The sequence below is a fragment of the Sander lucioperca genome, chromosome 14, assembly GCF_008315115.2.
Source record: "Sander lucioperca isolate FBNREF2018 chromosome 14, SLUC_FBN_1.2, whole genome shotgun sequence".
Taxonomy (NCBI): domain Eukaryota; kingdom Metazoa; phylum Chordata; class Actinopteri; order Perciformes; family Percidae; genus Sander; species Sander lucioperca.
In genome coordinates this window covers 22,487,228-22,508,034 of record NC_050186.1, presented here as the reverse complement: position 1 = coordinate 22,508,034, position 20,807 = coordinate 22,487,228, and the positions used below count along the sequence as shown (strand labels likewise).

The 20,807-nt window shown below is 39.5% G+C and overlaps 1 protein-coding gene across 3 annotated transcripts in view; it reads right to left on the bottom strand.

The window, feature by feature from the left end:
* rgs3a (regulator of G protein signaling 3a) overlaps nt 1-20,807 on the bottom strand; it is a 160,544-nt gene that overhangs the window by 73,580 nt on the left and 66,157 nt on the right. For 2 of the 3 annotated variants that reach the window (XM_031277731.2, XM_031277735.2), the window contains 2 exons: nt 20,649-20,692; nt 4,699-4,833 (listed from right to left, as the gene is read on the bottom strand). In XM_031277731.2, coding sequence (XP_031133591.1) covers nt 4,699-4,833; nt 20,649-20,692 — 179 coding nt within the window. Of the gene's footprint in view, nt 1-4,698; nt 4,834-15,515; nt 15,704-20,648; nt 20,693-20,807 lie in introns of those variants that run through there. The other variant, XM_031277736.2, reaches the window with a different exon arrangement.

Sequence of the window (20,807 nt, the reverse complement as noted above, 5' to 3'; positions counted from 1 at the left end):
CCATGCAGCCCCACCCACGGACACGTGCATTCACTAATTACATTTGTGTACAGATGGTGAAATAATATAAGCAGTACCTTATTTAACAGATTTTTAAACATTTAATGTAAGTAACTGGCAAACAATGCTTACTACTTTTTAAAGAGCACACGTTTAAAACAAATGTACACATACTCTCTGTCTGTTGATGCCGTTTGTATGCTGTCATTCTCTACGGTATTTTGCAGAGGTGTGGACTCGAGTCATGTGACTTGGACTCGAGTCAGACTCGAGTCATGAATTTGATGACTTCAGACTCGACTCGACAAAATGACTTGCAACTCGACTTGGACTTTAACATCAATGACTCGTGACTTCACTTGGACTTGCGCCTTTTGACTCGAGAAGACTTGCTACTTCCCATGAAAACTGGGGAAGAAAATGTTCACACGGCCGCGCCACTCTCAGTTTATCTGCATCTGTGAAAAAAATGTGCACCACCTGTATGCATGCAGAGAGCACGCGCGCTGCCTGCACGACATCCAATCACTGTAGTTCCACGTTGTTTTGATTCGACAGCATCTAAGCAGGCACATTGCAAGACAACCAATGAAGCACAAGCAACAACGCGCCAGTTGGCAAAATGATACCGAAGATAGTTTCGTTTGGCTATAAAAATTACGAGGTAGTCGACAAAAAAAGAGTTGCAATTTGCAAAACATGCGGGCCCTTATTTGATTAATGTCATTGTATAAAAAGAGGTTTAAATAAATACAAATCTTACAGACATACATGATTTGTATAAATTTTATTTCTGTGGTAAGAGGACTTGAAATGACTCGAAACTAAAATGGTAGGACTTTGGACTCGACTTGAGACTTGTTGGCTTTGACTTGTGACTCGACTCGGGACTTGCCTCATCTTTGACTCGGGACTCGAGGGCAAAGACTTGAGACTTACTTGTGACTTGCATAACAATGACTTTGTCCCACCTCTGGTATTTTGTTCTTTGTTGTCACTGTCTGTCTGTTCGATTGCCTGTGTTTCTCTCTGTTGACACTGTAGATATTGTCTGTCTGGTTCTCCATCTTTTCATCTGTTTTAACTCTCTAACTCTGCAATTTCAATATGTTTTTATGGCTGTCTGTGATTATACTTCAGGGTTTTTCCTTGCTCAGAATTGGCCTTTGGGGGAACACATAAAGCAGGGGGGGTCTGGTCTCCCCCAGGAAATTTTGAGGGTAAAAGACTTCAATTCCTGCATTCTGATACATTTTTGGGCACCAATTTATGGTAAAAACGTCTATATTTATGGCAAGGAAATCACAAAATTCTGGTGGCAGGTAACAATTTAAAATATAAAATATAATGGAATATTATTATATTCAGTAGTCCAGTAAGGGGGCTTTCACATCTGGGACATGGGCCGGATAGGACAACACTTGACCTCAAGGTCCAGTTGTTTAATTAGCATGAACAGAGCTTTATGGTCACTTTTTCCCCCCAAGGAGCACGTTTTGCTCACAAGTTGAAAAATGTAGGATTGACTTACATAGGCTACTGCTTTTACTGCTAAATTGTACAATAACACAATCATGTTATGGATACAAAACGTTGTGAAGTGTAATGTTTTCTATATTCTATTGATCAAAAATGATCAGTGATGTTGAGACTACAGTGTAATGGACCACCACAGTTCATACATATATGTGAACCGCGGATTAATTGCAGAGTTTAACCTTCATAGTGTAAAACGTGACACTACGTGAATGGGGCACAGCAGAAAGACGGAGCAGAATGATGCTGCTTGTTCAGGGTTGTCATGTGTACTCCTATAGGCCTACACTTAGCATCAGGTGTTAAAACCAACTGTACCAAAACACTGAATTAGACTACTATTTACTGCAACAATGAGACGTTTTTACCGGTAATGAAACTGTCTCAATTGAATACTGATGCTGTCAGACGGCCGCGCGGACAGACAGCAGTCAGAGCTCCGGCGAAGCTCTGCGCCCGTCAGCAGCGGCTTCTCGATGCTGCAGCCGGTCCTCCAGAGCATCATGATTACTGGGAGAGTCTAGTACAGCCTGAACCCTGCAAACGGAGATCCCGTTTGAAGGTGACGTGCTTGATTTTGACTGAATGTCCCAATTTGAGTAACTTTTGATTGGGTCGGTCGGCCCATCTCGGGACCAGGCCGGCCGTTGCCGACTGGCCAAATGCTTAATATTTATTATTATTAATATTATTGTTATTATTATTATTATTATTATAACTATAGTGAAATTGTGCAAGCGATAAAAACCCGTCCTCTGCGCTGTCGGCCTGTAAAGACAATTTATTTGTATATTAAAAAAAAGAAATCTGACCGGCCCACATTAAAAAAAATGGTCCGGCCCCTCTGGCATTTGCCAGAGTTGCCAGATGGCCAATCCGCCCCTGTGTACATAATTGACAATGATCATGGGAGGAAACAGGCAAGGAAAGCCACAGGAACAATGTTTGTGTTGCTGTGAAACGTTACTATATGTGTACACACATTCCTGCAGAAAAACACTGTAGCAGTAAAATGTTGTTTGGAAGCTTAAGTATCTTATCTTTGAAACAGTGTTTACATGTTTAAATCTGTTGAATTATTAGGCAAAGTTCATAAAGTTCCCTAAAGTAGTTTAAATATTGGAAAATATTTAAATACGGGCCAAGTTCTGAGTCACTTACACTTCTAAGTGATCAGGTCTCATCCTGATGCTTTTGCAGAGAGAGAAAAGCATGAAAGACTGTCGGCTTGTCCCTCTCTCTCTTTCTCTCTTTCATGTGCTGATTAAATGAACCCCTAATGAACAACAGGTGTGACAGCTATACACAAGGCTATTTATCCCTTTTAATCACCTTTCAGCTAAACTCAAATAAACTACTTTGAAATTGATGACGTGAATGGGCTATCTGCTGTTCATCCAAAATAAAAGTAAAAATTAAGAAAAGAAAAAAGCTAAAATCTAGACAATTAAATGCAAATTACACCTTCACAACTCTGAATACTGTTCCACATGAATGTATTTATTTGGTCCAAGGTTTTTTGTAAGAACTCCCTCAAAAAGCTTACATAAAAATGTCCCCAAATAGGCATGAGAGAACCTGACAAGTATATACATATATACATACATACATATATATATATATATGTGTGTGTGTGTGTGTGTGTGTGTGTGTGTGTGTGTGTGTGTGTGTGTGGTATGTATAAATGTATATATCTGAGTATATTTCCAAAGGTAACGCTTAAAATTACCAAATTGGGTCACAGTCATCTCATTCACAGCTCCCCAGCAGCCACCCTCTTAATCAGGCCACTCAAGTGAGCCCAGTGAGCACTTTAAGATCAGTACAGTGCATGCATAACAGCCCCATGCACCGCCATTGTGCTACGTTACAAATAGGGGATTAAACTCACTGCTTTTATTTGATCCATTTCAATGCATCCAAAAAGTATAACAGATCTACAAAGGTGATTTGTCAGAAGAGACGAGCAGCTGAAATCAGTAATTGTGTTTAATGTGGTCGCCTGTAGTGATGAACCCACAGAGAACTATCACCCAACTCTGCAGTGTCCCTTGGCTCTTTCGGCTCACTGTTTGGCCTTAAAGTGTAACTCTTGGTTTTTATTCACAAAAAGACCCTAGGTTGCATTTTGGCAAGAGTTACGCTTTAAATGTACTGTTTTGGTTCTCTATCATAGCATTCTGTTTGGTCACAGCAGGCAGCTGTTTTAAGCCAAAAAGCTAAAAAGAAATCTGCCCAGCATCAAACAGCAGAGAAAGTTAGTACTATAGCTACATGGTGAAGCATTTAGCAGCTAAAGAGCCACATATTTACATCAGGGGTTGGTAGAGACCAAAGACAGAGCTACAAGGAGAGTACATAATGGACTTCATCAGGTGAACAAAAACAGGACTCCAATTGAATGCTAATGTTGCTGCATATCTGCTGTATGTTAAAATATGTTTTCTAAATGTATTTTAAAAGGAAAACTGCAGCCACAACAACTTCTTAGTACTTTTTGCAGTGAGATGGAAGCTGAACATAAACACAAATATGTAAAAGACAAAACAGAGCAGTTGGCTTTCCAACATGAAATCACACTGAATAATTTGATAGTATATAGTACATCTTAATATGTAGTTTTTATACATCACTGCTGTCACCAGACTATAGGTCAACTGGCACACTGAGAAAACACCCAGTGTGATCAAATGATCACAACAAATACAATTCACAAGGCAGAGTTTAGTTAATATATATATATATATATATATATATATATATATATATATATATATATATATATATAGTGCAGCAACAGAAACCTGCTTTTGCTTGCAAATATCCCTCTTTTGGCATACCTAAACAGAGCCAAGCAGGACTTAAATTGCACTGAGTTGACACTCAACTAAAGCAGTGCAACTATCCCAATGCAGCCGGATAAAGGCAGCATTAAACCTGCCCAAAGAAATGTAAGAGCTAAGTGGAAAATCATAACGATGGCAATGTGAGCTGCAGGGAAAGTGTATGTATATGCTTGGAAGTGTGTGGTTTTCACAGGGTATCTGTGATGGGGGCATGTACAAATATATGCATTCCCATGTGTTCATGTGTTTACTGATTCATCTTTGGCTTCAAATGAAATTGGAAATGCTCCTAGATCTGCGTGTCAATGTGGCATACCTGCTCAAAATGCGGAAATGAAGGCTCCCTCCTGTGAAGCTGGAGCTGCTTGTCAATGTTGTCCTTCAGGCACTGACACACGCGGCGCTTCTGGTCGGCTGAATAGGCTTCCAGGCTAAGCAGGCAGTCACACTTCTAGAGACACACAGAGAGAGAGAGAGAGAGAGAGAGAGAGAGAGGCAAGAGGGGTGGAGGAAAAGACAGCAGGCAATTAGGCATCTACCGTCAGAGGAGTAAAGAAGTGTCTCCTGATCTTTGGATAGTGAAAGGGTTTAAAATGGGAAGAGCATGGGAGCACAAATGAGAGGATTACACCAGGAAGTATGAATGTAAAAGAATGAATGTGTGTGTGTGTGCGTGTGTGTGTGTGTGTGTGTGTGTGTGTGTGTGTGTGTGTGTGTGTGTGTGTGTGTGTGTGTGTGTGTGTGATGAGAGAGCAGTGAGTGCTTTAAAATAGGATATGGACTAACAAAAGAGCTTAATCCGTCAGATGTACCGTATCATTGTGTGTCATTGTCGGCATGTTTCACCTTGGACTTTTCTTTTAGCACGTTCAGTTCTTATCTGAACTTTGTTTTCATGACACCACAACCAGTTAAGACAGTGGCACAGCCCTCTGGGTAGCAAAAACGCTAGCATTAGTGAAATTAGATAATGGCTAGTATCCACTTCAGGCAGAATTTGATATGCTGACAAAATGATTATGTGAACAATATCACTCCTAAAAGAGTACAAATCAATACATGAGAATAAATAAATATTTAACAAGCAGAGGTTAAATTGTTGGCAGAACTTGGTCAAATAGCTTTTCACTCAAAAAGGAAATACCCCTCGGCTGACTCTCCAGGACGTCCAGAATCTGTTTGATCTCATTGATGTCCAGATTAAATCTCTAATAGTTTAATGGCCCCATTTGTTTTTGGTCATGATCCCAGTAATGCACTTTTGATAAAAGACAGATCCTATGAATCTTTTATATAAAACACAACTGATTTAATGTGTATTTTTGTTCCAAATTCTAATTTGGCTTCTGAGAAGAGCTCTTAAAGTTTAAGGAAGAGAATTAATAAAAACAGTATATCTGTAAAGCAGACAAGTTTATTTCTTTTTCCAGTGGCGTCAATACATCAGTTGCTGCAATTGTTTTTAAAAATAAATTATTCTTAATTGATGGGCCAAATTCTAGCTCCTTAAATTCTTGAGACTACTTCATGACCTTACACATTTTACAATGGCAACAAAGGACCGTTTGTAGTAAATGAATGTAGTAAATGCCTCCTCATTTCATCTCCTCACACATACAGTACAGACTCATATACAGTGCACACAGGTACAGCATGTTTCTAACTTGACAGTCCATGGCTATAGACACAAAACATGGTTCTCAGGGTACCAACTACAAAATCCCTACCTAGTTATTTGGGCACTCAAACACCCATACTCACATCAGCTCCTTTTATCCACATTTGCTGACATATTCAGTTGAAGAAAGGTTTTCATTATTCCATACTTTTCTGATTAAAGTATAGAATGAAAAGAACCTTTTGTGCTCAAGTCAAATTTCTCCGCTTTCCAATTTGATAATTTCCTTCTACATCGGTTGCTCTGCTTCTGGCGGTGTCAGGGAAAAACATTTGTATCCTGACATTTTTGTGAACAAGTCAGGCTATAAATAGGACTTTTGCATTTTGTGCATGTCTTCAGAGATTGACCGGAGTCCTCTGGGCTTTTCTTGACGCTTACTGGCCTGGTCAGTGGTGAATCATAATGTGAGTTTATTTGCCTGTTTCCTGGCTGCATGGGCTATTGCATGCCATGCTGCGTTGCCATCCCTCGGACTATCTGTCTATTTCAATGTCACTCAATGTCCTGTTGAAGATGGGGATGCTGCTGCTGCTAGGGTCTCGTGGCACAGAGTGTTTGGTGGTTAAATCCTTGTCAGTGTTAGTGATGCTAATGTAGAATAAAAGGCATTTAAAGCCTGCATTAATGGAATCAATGTCAAGACTGCTTTTCCTTGATGCAGAATAAAATATGCTGCATACAAGGCCCAGTTGTTTGTAAATGGAAAGTGTTGACTATTAGATAGAAAGGGAACAGAATATTTTGTTGCCAAATCATCCAAAAAAAAGTACGTAAAAAGAGACGTTTTCAAGTCAAAAGTGTAGAAATAAAGAGACAAAAACTAGATAGATAAGCAGGTTAGATAGCAAAAGCCTTTATGTAATTAAGCCTGACTGTTTTCAATTGCACCACGAGATGATAAAATAAGGGCTTTTTCAGAGCGGACAGAAATCAATGTTGATGTTATTTGATATCCATCATTTGGACTGAATCTGAGTCTATAAGGGTGCAGCAGAGGCCATAATACATGAAACGCATGCAAACACATGCCGACTTCAATGTAAACAACTAGCCCCCGACAAACCCTTATGGTACTGCTGTCAGTGAAAATCTCATAATTCTATCTAAGGTTATTTTTTCTACGGTTCAGGGAAGGTCAGCAAAAACTCCTCAGAGTGCACAGTCGTCAAGCTGGAACAAATCCTGTATCCCTTGGTCCCTGAAAAGGTTACGTTTTCAGGATAGATTATTGCTTTCTTGAAATGTAAGGCTGTGATCACAAAGAATACATGGCTCTTTGTACTGTATGGCATATACTGTATATACTATCTCAACAACTATTGGATGGATTGCCATTACATTTTGTACAAACAATAATGGTCCCCAGATGATAAATCCTTTGATGATCCTGTCACTTTTCCTCAAGCATCATTTAGTATAGACATTCATGGTTCCAAGATGATCCCAATGACCTCTGCTAATACCCCGACTTTTGCTCAACCCCCCTTATCAGGTCAGTGATGAAGACTGAAATGAAAGGACTTTTTCTACTTTAATTAGCTAATGGCATTACAAGCTAGCTGACTAATTGATATCACTTGATTACAGGGTTGCCTAAAGGGAGCAAAGCGACACTACTTATGCACGCACCAAATTGAGGTGGAGCAGTTTTTTGTTTTTTTTAAATGAGACATGATCACAACCCAAACCAACGAACCTTTAATCATGCAATGCTATGTTGATGACACATGTTAATGCCAGACATTTAACACACATGCAATCCAACACCCCCAAACAGACCCATCCCCACACACACACACACACACATACAAACAGATATATGCCAATAATGCATTTTGAATTTTGACATAAGTCATATGTGATGTACTCAGTTCTGATTAAGATAAGAGTTCTCTCTTTCTGTCTTCCATATCCTTGGAGCCTCAGTTAATAATTATTTGGGATGAGTAATACTGTAAAAATAATGCAAACACTCAAAACATTGCCACATGTGGACAGGTTTTTCCAGGCAACTCCCCACTGTCCCACATAGAGAAAACACACCTGCTATGGAGCAGTTTACAGTCCCAGAGGCATCACCCAGCTTTAAAGTACCAGTTTAAACTCTTACAATACAGTCTTCCTGGAGCTTTTGCAACGTAATATGATAAAAAAAAAGTGAGTCATAGCAAAGCACAGGTCTCAGAGCTGAATGAGGGCTTACATCCTAATCTGTCAAAGAGAGGAAGTGTGTATGTTTACACAGCCTTGGTGTGTAAATATATAGGTACACGGTCCGTACTATACTGTAAACCACTTAATGGCATCTTCCCCTATATTTCTTTGGTTAAGAGAGAAGAGATGATGACAGATGTAGAATAACATATAGGTCACTCTTATTATGAGTAATACAGCATACACAGTAGTGCATTTCCTTTTGCATCACATCTTCAAAATGAATTATGCTGTGCTCGGAGACTACTAATGATGATTTATTTGTCTCTAGCTAACAATTCCAGCAATCAATTTCCTTCTCTTGCTTGTTTATCATTGCTACACGTTTGTGCTGTGCTGATCAACTGTGCATTATTGCATCTATCTGGGATAGTTTTCCTGATAGTGACTTGCACATCATCGCATTACATAAGATCAAAATAATCAGCCATGCCAGCAAATGAGTAAACTGTTGACAGCTGGTCACAGACCACATGTTTTAGGCAGGAATCGTCTGGAGTCAGCTGGAGATTTCTATGCTGTTGGTGCTGCAAGAACAGCTGTCTCTTAGTTTGAAGCAGATTAAAGTGCTACTTCACTTTTGTGATGCTTTCAAGTGTTTGTTTTTCTTTTAGGGTTAAGACAAAAAATACCAGTAACTTTAAATCGCAATTAATCTTAATAAAATAACATCATATTCACCATCGCTCCAAATTGCCTTCAACATTTGGACTGTTTTGAGTTTGAAAGGAATTCACTGGAATCTATGGGGATTTTCATGTTAAGGTCATGTTGTTTCTTGGCATTAAACAGCATCCGGTCAGTGATCCAGGCTGCAACTCTAGCAACAATAATTTACCCTTTTCCAAGACAAATTGTATTTTGTCAGTTTAAGCAGCAGGTTCAGGTCATAAATGAGGCCCTTATTATTGGAATAATAGAGGGACTAGTTATGTTATTCATTAAATGATTACCCAAAGAACCGTATTAGCTAAAATAGCTAATGGTTCCCTTATTCTGGCTCCTACTTTAGTTCACCGCTGTTTATAAATTCATCCACCCAAGAGATAAACATAAGAGTTAATGAAACCAAATTCAATGAATGGCCTATGGCTGGCCATTGGAGTGGCTAAAAATACAGGCAGCATTTCCCCTTAATCAGATTGATTAAAGTGCTCCCTGGTTGAAGCCCTCCCCCTGAGCCATCTGGCAGATGAGTTTTCAGTGTGTCATTGGACTGCTATCAACACAGCTAACCTCAACTGCCTCAGCACAGGTTAGCATGGTTTCAGTGACAGCTAATGTATGCAATAACAATAAATGGGCACACATTCAGGTATCTTTTTTTTCCACACTGTCGGGTAATAATTACCCAATTCTAATGTTTTTCTCTCATGTAGAAAAGATTACATATACATTATGAATGTTTAAAGGAATAGTTTGACGCTTTGGGAAAGACATTTATTCGTTTTCATGTCGAGGGTTAGATGAGAAGACAGATAACACTCATATCTGTATGCTAAATATGAAGCAGTTAGCTAACTGTAGCTTAGCATCAAGACTTGAAGCAGTTACATGCCACAATATTTCTTGGGTGGGAGCAGGGACTTCCTGAAGTCTTGTCATCAAGATGCCCAGTAACATGTTAATAAAAAAGCTTCAGAGGTGCTGGTAGGATTTTTCAACTGCTGGACAGAGCCAGGCTTTCTTTCTGTCTTTATGCTAAGCTAAGCTTATCTGCTGCTGGTTTAGCATACATATATGAGAGTGGAATCTATCTTCTGATCTAACCCTAACTCTTGGCAAGAAAGTGAATGAGCATATTTCCCCAAATGCCTAACTATTGCATTAACATGGACAATGGAATCTTTTCAGATCTTTTTTTTGGGGGGTGGGACCATTCAAACCCTGATAGGAATCAAGCTATCTCATATCTTTTTAGGTCATCATAATTTGCTTGGAATGCTTGCAACTACCAGCTGACCCTCCAGCCCCGGATCCTCTGAGCCCTTATCACAACTCCAGCTCATACTCAGCTTCAATTAGCTCTTTCTTGTTTGCACCCATTGCAAATGTGAAATTAGCTGGGAATGGTGTTGATTTAGGATTACATGTCAATGTTTTAAGTGTACACATTGGAGGCACACATGGCTCACTTTAAAAGTACATTGTAAACAAAGTAAAAAAAAAAAAAAGATTGAGCAAATGAGAAACACACATCCTCTCAATGTAATGTGCACTGAAGAGTGCACTAAATGAGTACAAATATCCTCAATGTGGCAATGGTAATCTCTATAAGGCAGTAAAATAGTTAAAATGAAGACACCGACCGCTATTACAGGATTATGATGATAGTGAGAATATTGTAGAGATGTTTTGTTTTTGTAATATTGTAAATCTCTATAATAGCTATTCAGATACTTCCAAGAAAAACCTCAGTAGCAGGAATAGTGATATATAAATTGTAAATTGCCTGTTATATCAAGTGTTCATATCATATCTGGCCATGCTCCTCAGAGATCAAAGTATTTCTTTTTATTTTATTTTATTTTTTTGCAAGTCAGTCACACTAAACAGCGTCATACCCTATTAGTCATAGCCCATACACTGGTGCTGAATATGGTATTGTGACTAGCCACTCCATCACAATTGAGTTAGTTACAGATAAAACTACCAGCACGTCATCGTCCTATTATCTCATAGTCCTACTTAAACAAGAGCACATTAGTATTGCCATTACTCTCATGCCTCAAACCTTTAGACAAAAAATCCATCTTCTCTGCTATTTTTCTTCAGTGGGCTATAGTGTTTCACTTCTAAGCATTGAGGCTTTGTAACTGTAGCATTTAATAGATACTGTATATGGCTTCCATTTAAGTAACTGTAAAATGCATTCCTGTACCTGGGAGTCTAATCAAAAGCCAATGTGTGGGTATGAATTTGTTTCTCTACACTGGAAGTGGACACAATGAACATTAAAGCTGCAAGCAGTGCTGCACTGCTTCTTGCGACAGACACTGCAAATCATCACCAATGAAAAGGGAACTCCCTGCTGAGTTTAACAATACCTCACACAAGACTCTACGTCATACAGTTCATTAGCTGTGAAACGGGGCGTGGCTAAATTATAGGGGGCGGGTCAAACCATCACCAATTAAAAAGGAACTCTCTTCTGAGTTCAATGATACCTCACACAAGACTCTACCTTAGATGGGTCAGCATTTATGAAATGGGGTGTGGCTTAAACATAGGGGGCGGGCCAAACTATCACCAATGAAGAAGGAAGTCTCTGCTGAGTTCAATGATACCTCACACAAGACTCTACCTTAAACGGTTCAAATGTTATGAAAGGGGGCATGGCCTGAGTAAGTGGGCATAGTTAAAGCATAGGGGGCGGCTCAGTATCACATGTCGACCACACATTATAAGTTTCATGTAAATCGGATGATGTTTGTCATATAAGGCGCATTTCCTGTTGCCAGCGGGGGGCGCTATGACCAAAAGTAAATATTGGCCTGTAGATGTCCTCAGACCTGGACCCTTGTCAATCGTGAGAAATTTCGGGCAGATACGACAACGTACACTCAAGTTACAACAATTTCTTTATTCATCGCTAAACACTCAAAATGGCCGCCACGCCACGCCCACACCGTTTGACGAAAAGTTTTTCTTTTAATAACTTTTCATCTTTAAGGTGTTGAGATGGTACAGACCAAATTTGAAGTCCACCGGATGAAATCTCTAGGAGGAGTTCGTTAAAGTATAGCACCTTGACTTTTAGGCCTACTTCCTGTTGCCACTAGGGGGCGCTATGACTTTAAGTAAATATCAGCCTTTATTTGTCCTCAGGGTTGGACTCTTATGAATCCTGAAAAGTTTCGAGCCAATTGGACAATGTACACTCAAGTTACACCCACTTCCTGTTTTGATGGCGAAACGCACAAAATGGCCGCCCAGCCACGGCCACGCCCTATGACGAAAACATTTTCTTTTAACAAATTTTCATCTTTAACGTCTTAAGATGGTACAGACCAAATTTGAAGTTGATCGGATGAAATCTCTAGGAGGAGTTTGTTAAAGTACGACATGTGGAAATGGCCAAAATCGCACTAATTTTGAACTTTCAATTCAAAATGGCGGACTTCCTGTTGGGTTTAGGGTATGGCTAAAATGAAATTTTTTGTACATCTTGACATGTTACATATGTGTACCAACTTAAGTGAGTCTACGTTAAACGCACTGCAGGGGCTAAATTTTTTTAACTTTGTAGGGGGCGCTAGCGAGCCATTTATGTGCGCCTATTCTCGAAACCCTTAAAATACATACATTTTCACCAGACTTGATGCGACCGCCAATTTTGGTGAGTTTTTGAATATGTTAAGCCCCTCAAAAAGCCAATTCATTTGCAGAAAATAATTCCGCTGTCGGCGCTCGGGCCCTAAATATAGTGCAATATAATACAAAACATGTTAAAAAACCCAGTTCAGGTTGGTGTTGAATGCTGGGGTAGAGGTTGAGGCGTCATGCTTGATATTGTATGTGGTATCAAAGGTCATCCATAATGGAGCAACTAACTGCCAATAAATTGCACCACACACACAAACAAATGGATGTTTTATGTTCCGTAAAGAAGAAAGCATGGAATGTAATTTCTTCTCAAGTCAGTGGCTTTCCCACACTCTTTCATCTATTTCTAGTTTGTTTCTCTGTTTTTCAGCTCAGAGCTCTTCTGTGGTTTGTCCAGGCAAAGCGGCCATGAAAAGAGCATGTAAACTGGAGTCATTGGCCCAAGGCCCTTCCTATAGCTACTGGGGAGGATGATAAGCACATGACAGAGCCTAGAGGAAGTTTTCTGAAGTCATGCACTGTTTCCTAAAAGTTTATCAGTCTGTTTTTTTTTAGCAATAGTTTTGCATGTTTTCTTTTGTCATGGTCATTACCCAATCAGTGAGTTCATAGATCCTTTGGCTTTTTCACATGATTGGATCAATTGTGCTTTTATTGCATAATCATGAAAGCATCTTGAGCCTTAGTCAAGATTAGCATTTAGGTCAATTCAAATAGTTTTTTATACATTCAATTTGTGATTTTGACATTTGGCTGGGGATATATACTGTACATCAGTGATGATCATATAAATGTAATGGCTGTGTATTTCATAATTGTTGTGGAAAGGTTATATTGTTAAATCATTGTTAAATACATAGGTACATGTATATACACATACATACTTAGCTACGTACACACCTATGAAAATAAAACATCAATTATAAATTTGGAAATTACTTCAGAACATTGATGGAATCGGGACGTAAACTACAGTTTAGTACAGTGCAGGAGAATACATCCATCAATGAAACCGACGCTGCTGGGTAAATTGTGGATGGTCGTAGATCTCAATGCAATCTTATTGCTAAGACTTTGAGTGATTATATTTAGATGTATAGCCACTGTTGCTGCAGTCCTGCCAATCTGTGCTGGCATATTAAATCAGACAAAAAGCAAAGTACACTTTACAGTAAGTTGTGAGCCAACTGGAATGAAGAGGGTACATCTCGGCTCAATCAGAGCCCCGAGAGACTGTTCCTGCTCTGGCCATGTTATGGATGGCTACCATATAGTGGGTATTTTGCTGACAAAAGCCCCTGGATGCATATCATTCACACCCTGCCTTCAGACTGCAAATGACAGCCTGTATGTCATGCAGTCAATAAACTACGTACAGATCTCTGTATGCAGTTTATTGACTGCATGGCATATAGGCTTGTTATATTCTTGCATAAAAAGGCATACTGTTGCGTATATGCACGCACATTTAACAAAACTATATGTGTACATCCTTGTAGATATCTTTAAGATATCTTCCTAGTCCTGGAAAAAGAATCAACAGGCGGTCTTCACTTGAAATAATCAAATCAAAATTGCACCATTATTTACTCTGTCCACAAACATTGCATGAACATATGCCTAAGCAACCAAGAACACCACTGTGTGCAGACCTCTTGGAAAAAAATACTTTTTGTATGCACAACACTGTGCTATGCTAGCCTGATCACAGAGCTTCCTTGCTCTTTCACGGCCTACATGCAAGCCATCACACTGTGATTTCACCTAGTTTGGCAGTATCTCCCTGCATTTGGTGCCTCTTATCTAATCTCTTCTTAATCACCACATTCTCTGCACTGTTTCAAGTGTTCAAACAATTCATATTTCAAAAACAAAAAACTGCGAACTCCATATGAAATATGATTTGCAAGGGTGAAATCATTTTTAACAACTGACCAATGAAGTAAAAAATCTGATTGCTGTGCTTTAGTAAGTGGAGAATATTTATGATTTTATGATCATTACAGATAACTGTATTGTGCCTAAAGGGTATTAGAGGATGGATACCTGAACCGAACCCGTCGGGACCCGACGGTACCCGAGGGGCCGGACCGGGTTCGGACAGATATTTAGAAATGATGTTCAGGTTCGGGTCGGGCTCGGTCACATCAGTGTGATAAGGCATTGAACATTTTAAATTTAAAAAAGCTTATTATGTAGGTGCGCGCCTGTGTTAACGTGCGCTTGTTGCCCCGTGTACGCTGATGCGCTCATCTGTTGACATTTCAGAATGCCTTCCTACAGTTGCTTAATAAAAGCGGGCTTTCCACACAAACAAACGTGTGTGTTATTAGTATGAGAAAAAAACAAGATTTAAACTGTGTCGGGCTCGGGTCGGGCTTGGACATAAATATCTTAATGCCTGTCGGACACGGGCCGGGCTCAGACAGAACAATGCGGCCCGATCCGCACTCTAATGGGTATAGTGCCAATTTAGAGGAAAAAGTGGTGAATAAGTGACCACGCACTTAATGGCATTCTTAGCTTCAACTAGAAACTTCACACACATCACCTATTACCAGAGCCACATGTATACAGCAAGTTTTATTACAGTATAACACCAAAAACAGCAACATAAAATATAATGTGACAGTCAAAAATCATGGTCACCTCAGTGCCACAAAGCCCACTGAAAAATTAAACTTACATTGAAGTGAGAAAGAGTAGCATTAAACAACTATAAAGTCATATTCTTCTTTTAACTTTTCCTATGCTTGCAAAGTGTTTTTTTTTCTATCAAACTACTTGTACGGCACTTTGATTTCTGTTTTTCCTGTTTCGTGCATTTGAGCTACACAGTGAGAACTATAAAAATCACCTTCTCTACAACTGTAAATGCACCCTGAGCCGAACCATCAATCAGCAGGACTTACATCTCCGGAGTCAGATAGCAGGTGCTTCTGAAGAGAGCTCGCCTCCCTAACAAACCTTTTCTTAGGCCCGATCCGGTCCGCCAAGTTGCCCATGATGACTCTGTGATGACCCTGATGCACTCCACTGATCAATAATCTCAGTGTCTCTCTTTGTTCTCTGTGTTTTCCGTTAACCTACACAACGCTTACTTGCTCCTTCTCTTCCTGCGTCACTGACAGACACACACACCCATGACTTTCCAGACCCCCCCTCCCCAAACACACACTCTCCTTTCACGTGTAAATCTGGGTTAGATCCGTTCCTTTTTAAGCAAGTGCTAAAATAGGATGACTTCCAGCGATGGAGAAGGGCAGGAGAAGACAAAAGGAGGGGAGCGGACTGTGACAGTGTCAGAGATGGTGAGCTTAAGATAAGACTGAAATCGTATAATTGCTCACAACTCGACGAGAAACAAGGAGAGCATCTTTTAAGTAGCTCATGAAAAATTCACTGTGCAAAGAGACAATTACAAAAACACATGTTCACACTGCTTCAAAATTAACACAGTGGACAGCAAAAAAAATCCTGAATAAACTGACATGGATGTGACATGAGACATGTAAGTGATCCAATGCTTCCCTATGATGAGGAGATCTTGTGGACAGGTGTGTTGCATGATGAGTGAGTCCGTTGTATGTGGTGATATGCAGCAGTCACATATTTTGCTGTGTGGTCCCTTGTGAATCAGTGCAAATTTCCAATTTTGGTCCACATGCATTTCTGTTAGTATCTGTGCATTATATACAGTACAGTATGTGTGTAAATGTTGTTTTAGTTGTGACAAGGAAGGAACAGTGTATTTATCAAAATAAATGGGGCTACAAGTCTTCCAGGCAGATGCCATGTTTAACTAGAAACGTGCAGTGAGCAATAAGACCGTTTCCTAATTATCTGTGTGTGTGTGTGTGTGTGTGTGTGTGTGTGTGTGTGTGTGTGTGTATGTGTGTGTGACCTTTTCACAGACAGGCCAGAAAGAGCAATTCAATTAGTCTATCACACAACAAACATTTCAGTAAACACAAAAAAACACACACACACACACGCACGCAGCAGCAGCAGGGGAGAGGGCCAGGGTTACTCAAACATTTAAAACATGCCTTCATTGTCACTGATCTTTTCCTCTCTCTCCTCTTTCATCCCTCTCTTCATTCACGTTACATATTCCTCTACTTCACACAACAATGTGCCCTACCAGCAGGAGCAGTCAACCACTCTGTCATCACTTAAAGATAAATGAGCACTGCAGTAGTTTAGCAGCTGCTCATGCGAAAAGAGTGCTTTCATTGATTATTTGCTAAAGTATCATAATATTTTTAAACTATATAGCATTAAGAAAAGTGGTTCATGGCAAATATATGATATAATATATCTTACACTACAGTGAGAGATGGGAGCTACAGGTTGAGCGAACTGCATGCAGCGTTTCATTGTGGCTACTGTGCCCTGCGGTGAAATTACCGGTGACAGGTGTATCAACTATAATAGATGACATCACATTTTGTGTATGTGTGTGTGGGGGCATCTGACAGGACAGGTGAAGGAATGAAGCTGAACTAAGCATACACACACACACACACACACACACACACACACACACACACACACACACACACACACACACACAGACAGACAGACAGACAGACAGACAGACAGACAGACAGACAGACACACACACACACACACACACACACACACACACACACACACACACACACAATCTATTTGCTTTTTCTGGGGCTATCTTCCTGTCTTCTGTCATATATTCTGCACTACTTTGGTATTTTTGGACCATCCTTGCGATGCTGCCTCAGCTGACTGTTTCGCTAGAGAACCAATAGGTCTTTTCAAGCCTAAGGTGTCAAACTGTCAGTGGACCCTACTGCTATGAGTGTGATCTGCAACTGTGAGAATTAATTCTTCATATGGCATTTACGCTACAAGGAGCAAAGAGCTTCCCAGAGCAAACACATAATTATACAATATAAACAATTCAGTAAGATACAGTACATGAAGAAATATAACATAATAAAAGCTACTGCACAACCCAAGAGCTGATACAACCATTCTAGCAGACCTTTTCTTGTGTCAAATAAAATCCCAAATCTGCCTTTAACTCACTCAAACTCTCCTCCTTTCTCTACAATGCTGTCTTATGTAAGAGTTTCTATTTATATGTGTTGCCTAATTGGATAGACTGAATAATATTGGAGCCTTTTCCTTCCTCTTTTCCAGACTGGTGGGACAGATATTAGTCCTCTTTCATTCTGTCTGGAATTTCTGAAAAATGGCCCTTTAAAAGATTCATAAGCTGCTAATGAGGTTATGCAGCACATTTCAAAGCAAAAAATAGCGTGACCAGTGTGTGTGTGTGTGTGTGTGTGTGTGTGTGTGTGTGTGTGTGTATGTGTGTGTGTGTGTGTGTGTGCAGCAGGAGGGGTTATATAGTTGCTCAGTGAAAAGTTATCCATATGAGCAGACATTTGCAGCCGCAACAAATTGCAGATGAGTCACAGTGGCTGGATGGATGAAAAAAGGAAGAAAGCAGCCCTTTCAGCTATCCATTATCTTCAGCTTACATTTTAAAACACTTCTGAGACATTCAATCTTCAGTTTAAGTGAGGAATGTTGGACGGGCAAAGTTCCATAGATTCACACGATACGTATTTTTAGTTGGGTGTTGTACAGTTCATGGTTACAGTTTTTATTGTCAAGTATCAAGGAGGCTACAAACTGGAATTTGTCTTGTCCAAAATTAGGTGTGTACGAAGCAAATTCAAAGGATTGTTATCAAGGCCAATCCAAACATATTTAAATAGATCGATCAGTATCAATTAAAATAAAGCTGATCACAATGTGACCTTTCCTTTACCTGTACCTTTACTGTGTTTTGTCCACCTCAGCCTGCTAGTGTTGCAACACACTGCTCCTTTATGACAGCGGGGCTCCACACTGTGAGCATATTACGTCATACCACTTAGGTGGGGTTCCATTTTATATCCGGTCTCTAAAAACAAACATTTTAAAGCAAGTAGCTTGTGAAAAGTAGAGTGTAAAAGTAGGATGCATCTTTTATTTCAATGTGTCAGACACATATAATCTTTTAGTATCTGGTGTTCCTCATCTCATTTGTTTTGGGTTGTTGCTACAGGTTGGGAATATTAATCAAGCTACCTTTTCCACCTTTTTGGCCAACAAAATACACAGATCATAAGATACTGAAAGCTAAATCTAATTATATTTGGTAAGGGATTCAAATGAATTCAGATTCTATGAATGGATAACTGGATTATGGACTTGATGAAATGCTACTGAACCCCAGCCCTACCCTTCACCATGGTGCCACCGAGCTACACATTATTGTTATTACTGTACAAGAACCAATAACTTTGCAGCATACCTTGATGCTCTGCCAGGTAACATGTTTTACATCAGGATAACTCTGGCTGGCGAGACAATGGTAAGGTCTCCAGACACAGAACATAGTGGTTCATTGGCATTTCTTTAAACCAATCACAATCGTCATAATCGGCGCTAAGTGCCGGACGGTGCTGCTTCAAAATAGCCTCGGGAAGGAACTTGTTTTGGTGGAACATGTCTACGTTCAAAAGTTGTTTTAGTCTTGCAACAGAAAACTCAGATTCGACAGATCAGCTAGCTGTCTGGATTTACCGTGCAGAGATCTGAGGAGCAGTTAACCATAGTCCTCATAACTCCACCGGAGTTTAGAATGCCAACACAAAGAAAGCAGAAGGTGATGGAGATCCGGCCGAATTTCCGGTGGAAATGGAGCAATCCCGGACGTGGAATGTTGAAGGTATAGACTAAATAAGACTGAGAGAGGCTGTAAAAAGGTGGAAGAAAGCGATAAGTAGAAGGGATGAAAACATAATCTATGGCAACATTAAAAGTATGATGAAAGCTGCAGTTTCATTCCCTCTCTGCACTCTTCTCAAGTTTAAAAATGCTAAATGTAATTAAATGGGCACAGAGAGCAGCAGTGAAAAAGGAAGGGGCATCTGAAGAGATGGGGAAAGGACACCATCACCAACCAAACATGCTCATTAACTACAGCAAAGCTTCCGGGAAAAGAGAAAACTTCAAGACAGGAAAACAGCCAAACAGGTCTCCAAACCATCAGATCCTGTCAGAGTGTCTGTCAGATAATTATCACATCATCCTGCTCAGTTTGAGTGCAACTGATTTGAATTGTTCTGTATCTGAAAAATACTGTCTAAACACTGTAATGACTACTGATGGTGTAGAACCCCACTGATATTTTGGGTGATTTTAAAACGAATTATGTAGAGCTGCACTTAAGTAAGAAAATCACCAGAAAAATGAAGAGAATTGTGATTTTGCAACTGACAAATCAGTTTTTTTAAACCTGCAGTTACTAATAGAGTTAATGTGTATTTTTAAATCTAAAACAACATCTTAGTAGATATCATGTTTTAGTGGTTTTGACATATTTAAGGCAACAATATAGTGTTTCCTTTTTGCTGTATGTGAACTTGCCTTTGGCTAAGAGCATTTTTTATACCACCAGAGTTCAGTCGTGGCCATATTCATACAGCTGAAACAATGGAAAATAGCACAGCAATGAAATATGAATTATGTCATTCCCTTTCATTTTAAAATCACAGCCTGAGAGGTGTTACAGCAGATGACATTTATATTGTTTTATATACTGAATACTACTATCCCTGGGCCACATAGTTTGGTGTTTTACTCGTGTAAACAAGTCGCAATTTATATTCCTTATAATTAAGGATTATTTTATATCGTAATATATCAAATACTTTTTGGAAATACAGTACATTTTACATTGTGTATTTCAGCATCTCTCCTTGTGATTTATATATACAAATATAAAAAAAATGCATGTTGTGTGTGTGACAGAGACAGGTCTGAGATGGAGTCAGAAAGACACACAGAGAAAAAAACATTTCCATTAGAGCTTTGTGCTAATCCTTGATTCTTCCCTGTAATGTGATTTCCATCAGAGTCAATTGCCCCTCCGGCTCACGGGAAAAAAATAGGCTGTTACATTAGACCCTCTTATACCTTCAAACACTTAAAAGCCTTTCTCTTACCTCCGTCATGTGAATAAGGTAGAATCTCAGTTCTTCAGCATAATCTGTAAGACAAAAAAAACAAAGACTTTAATTTGGCCACTCACTTTCTTCTTGTAAATAATGCAACATCTTTGATTGTTCGATTATGAGTTTGCCAAAATAATTTTATCGATGGAA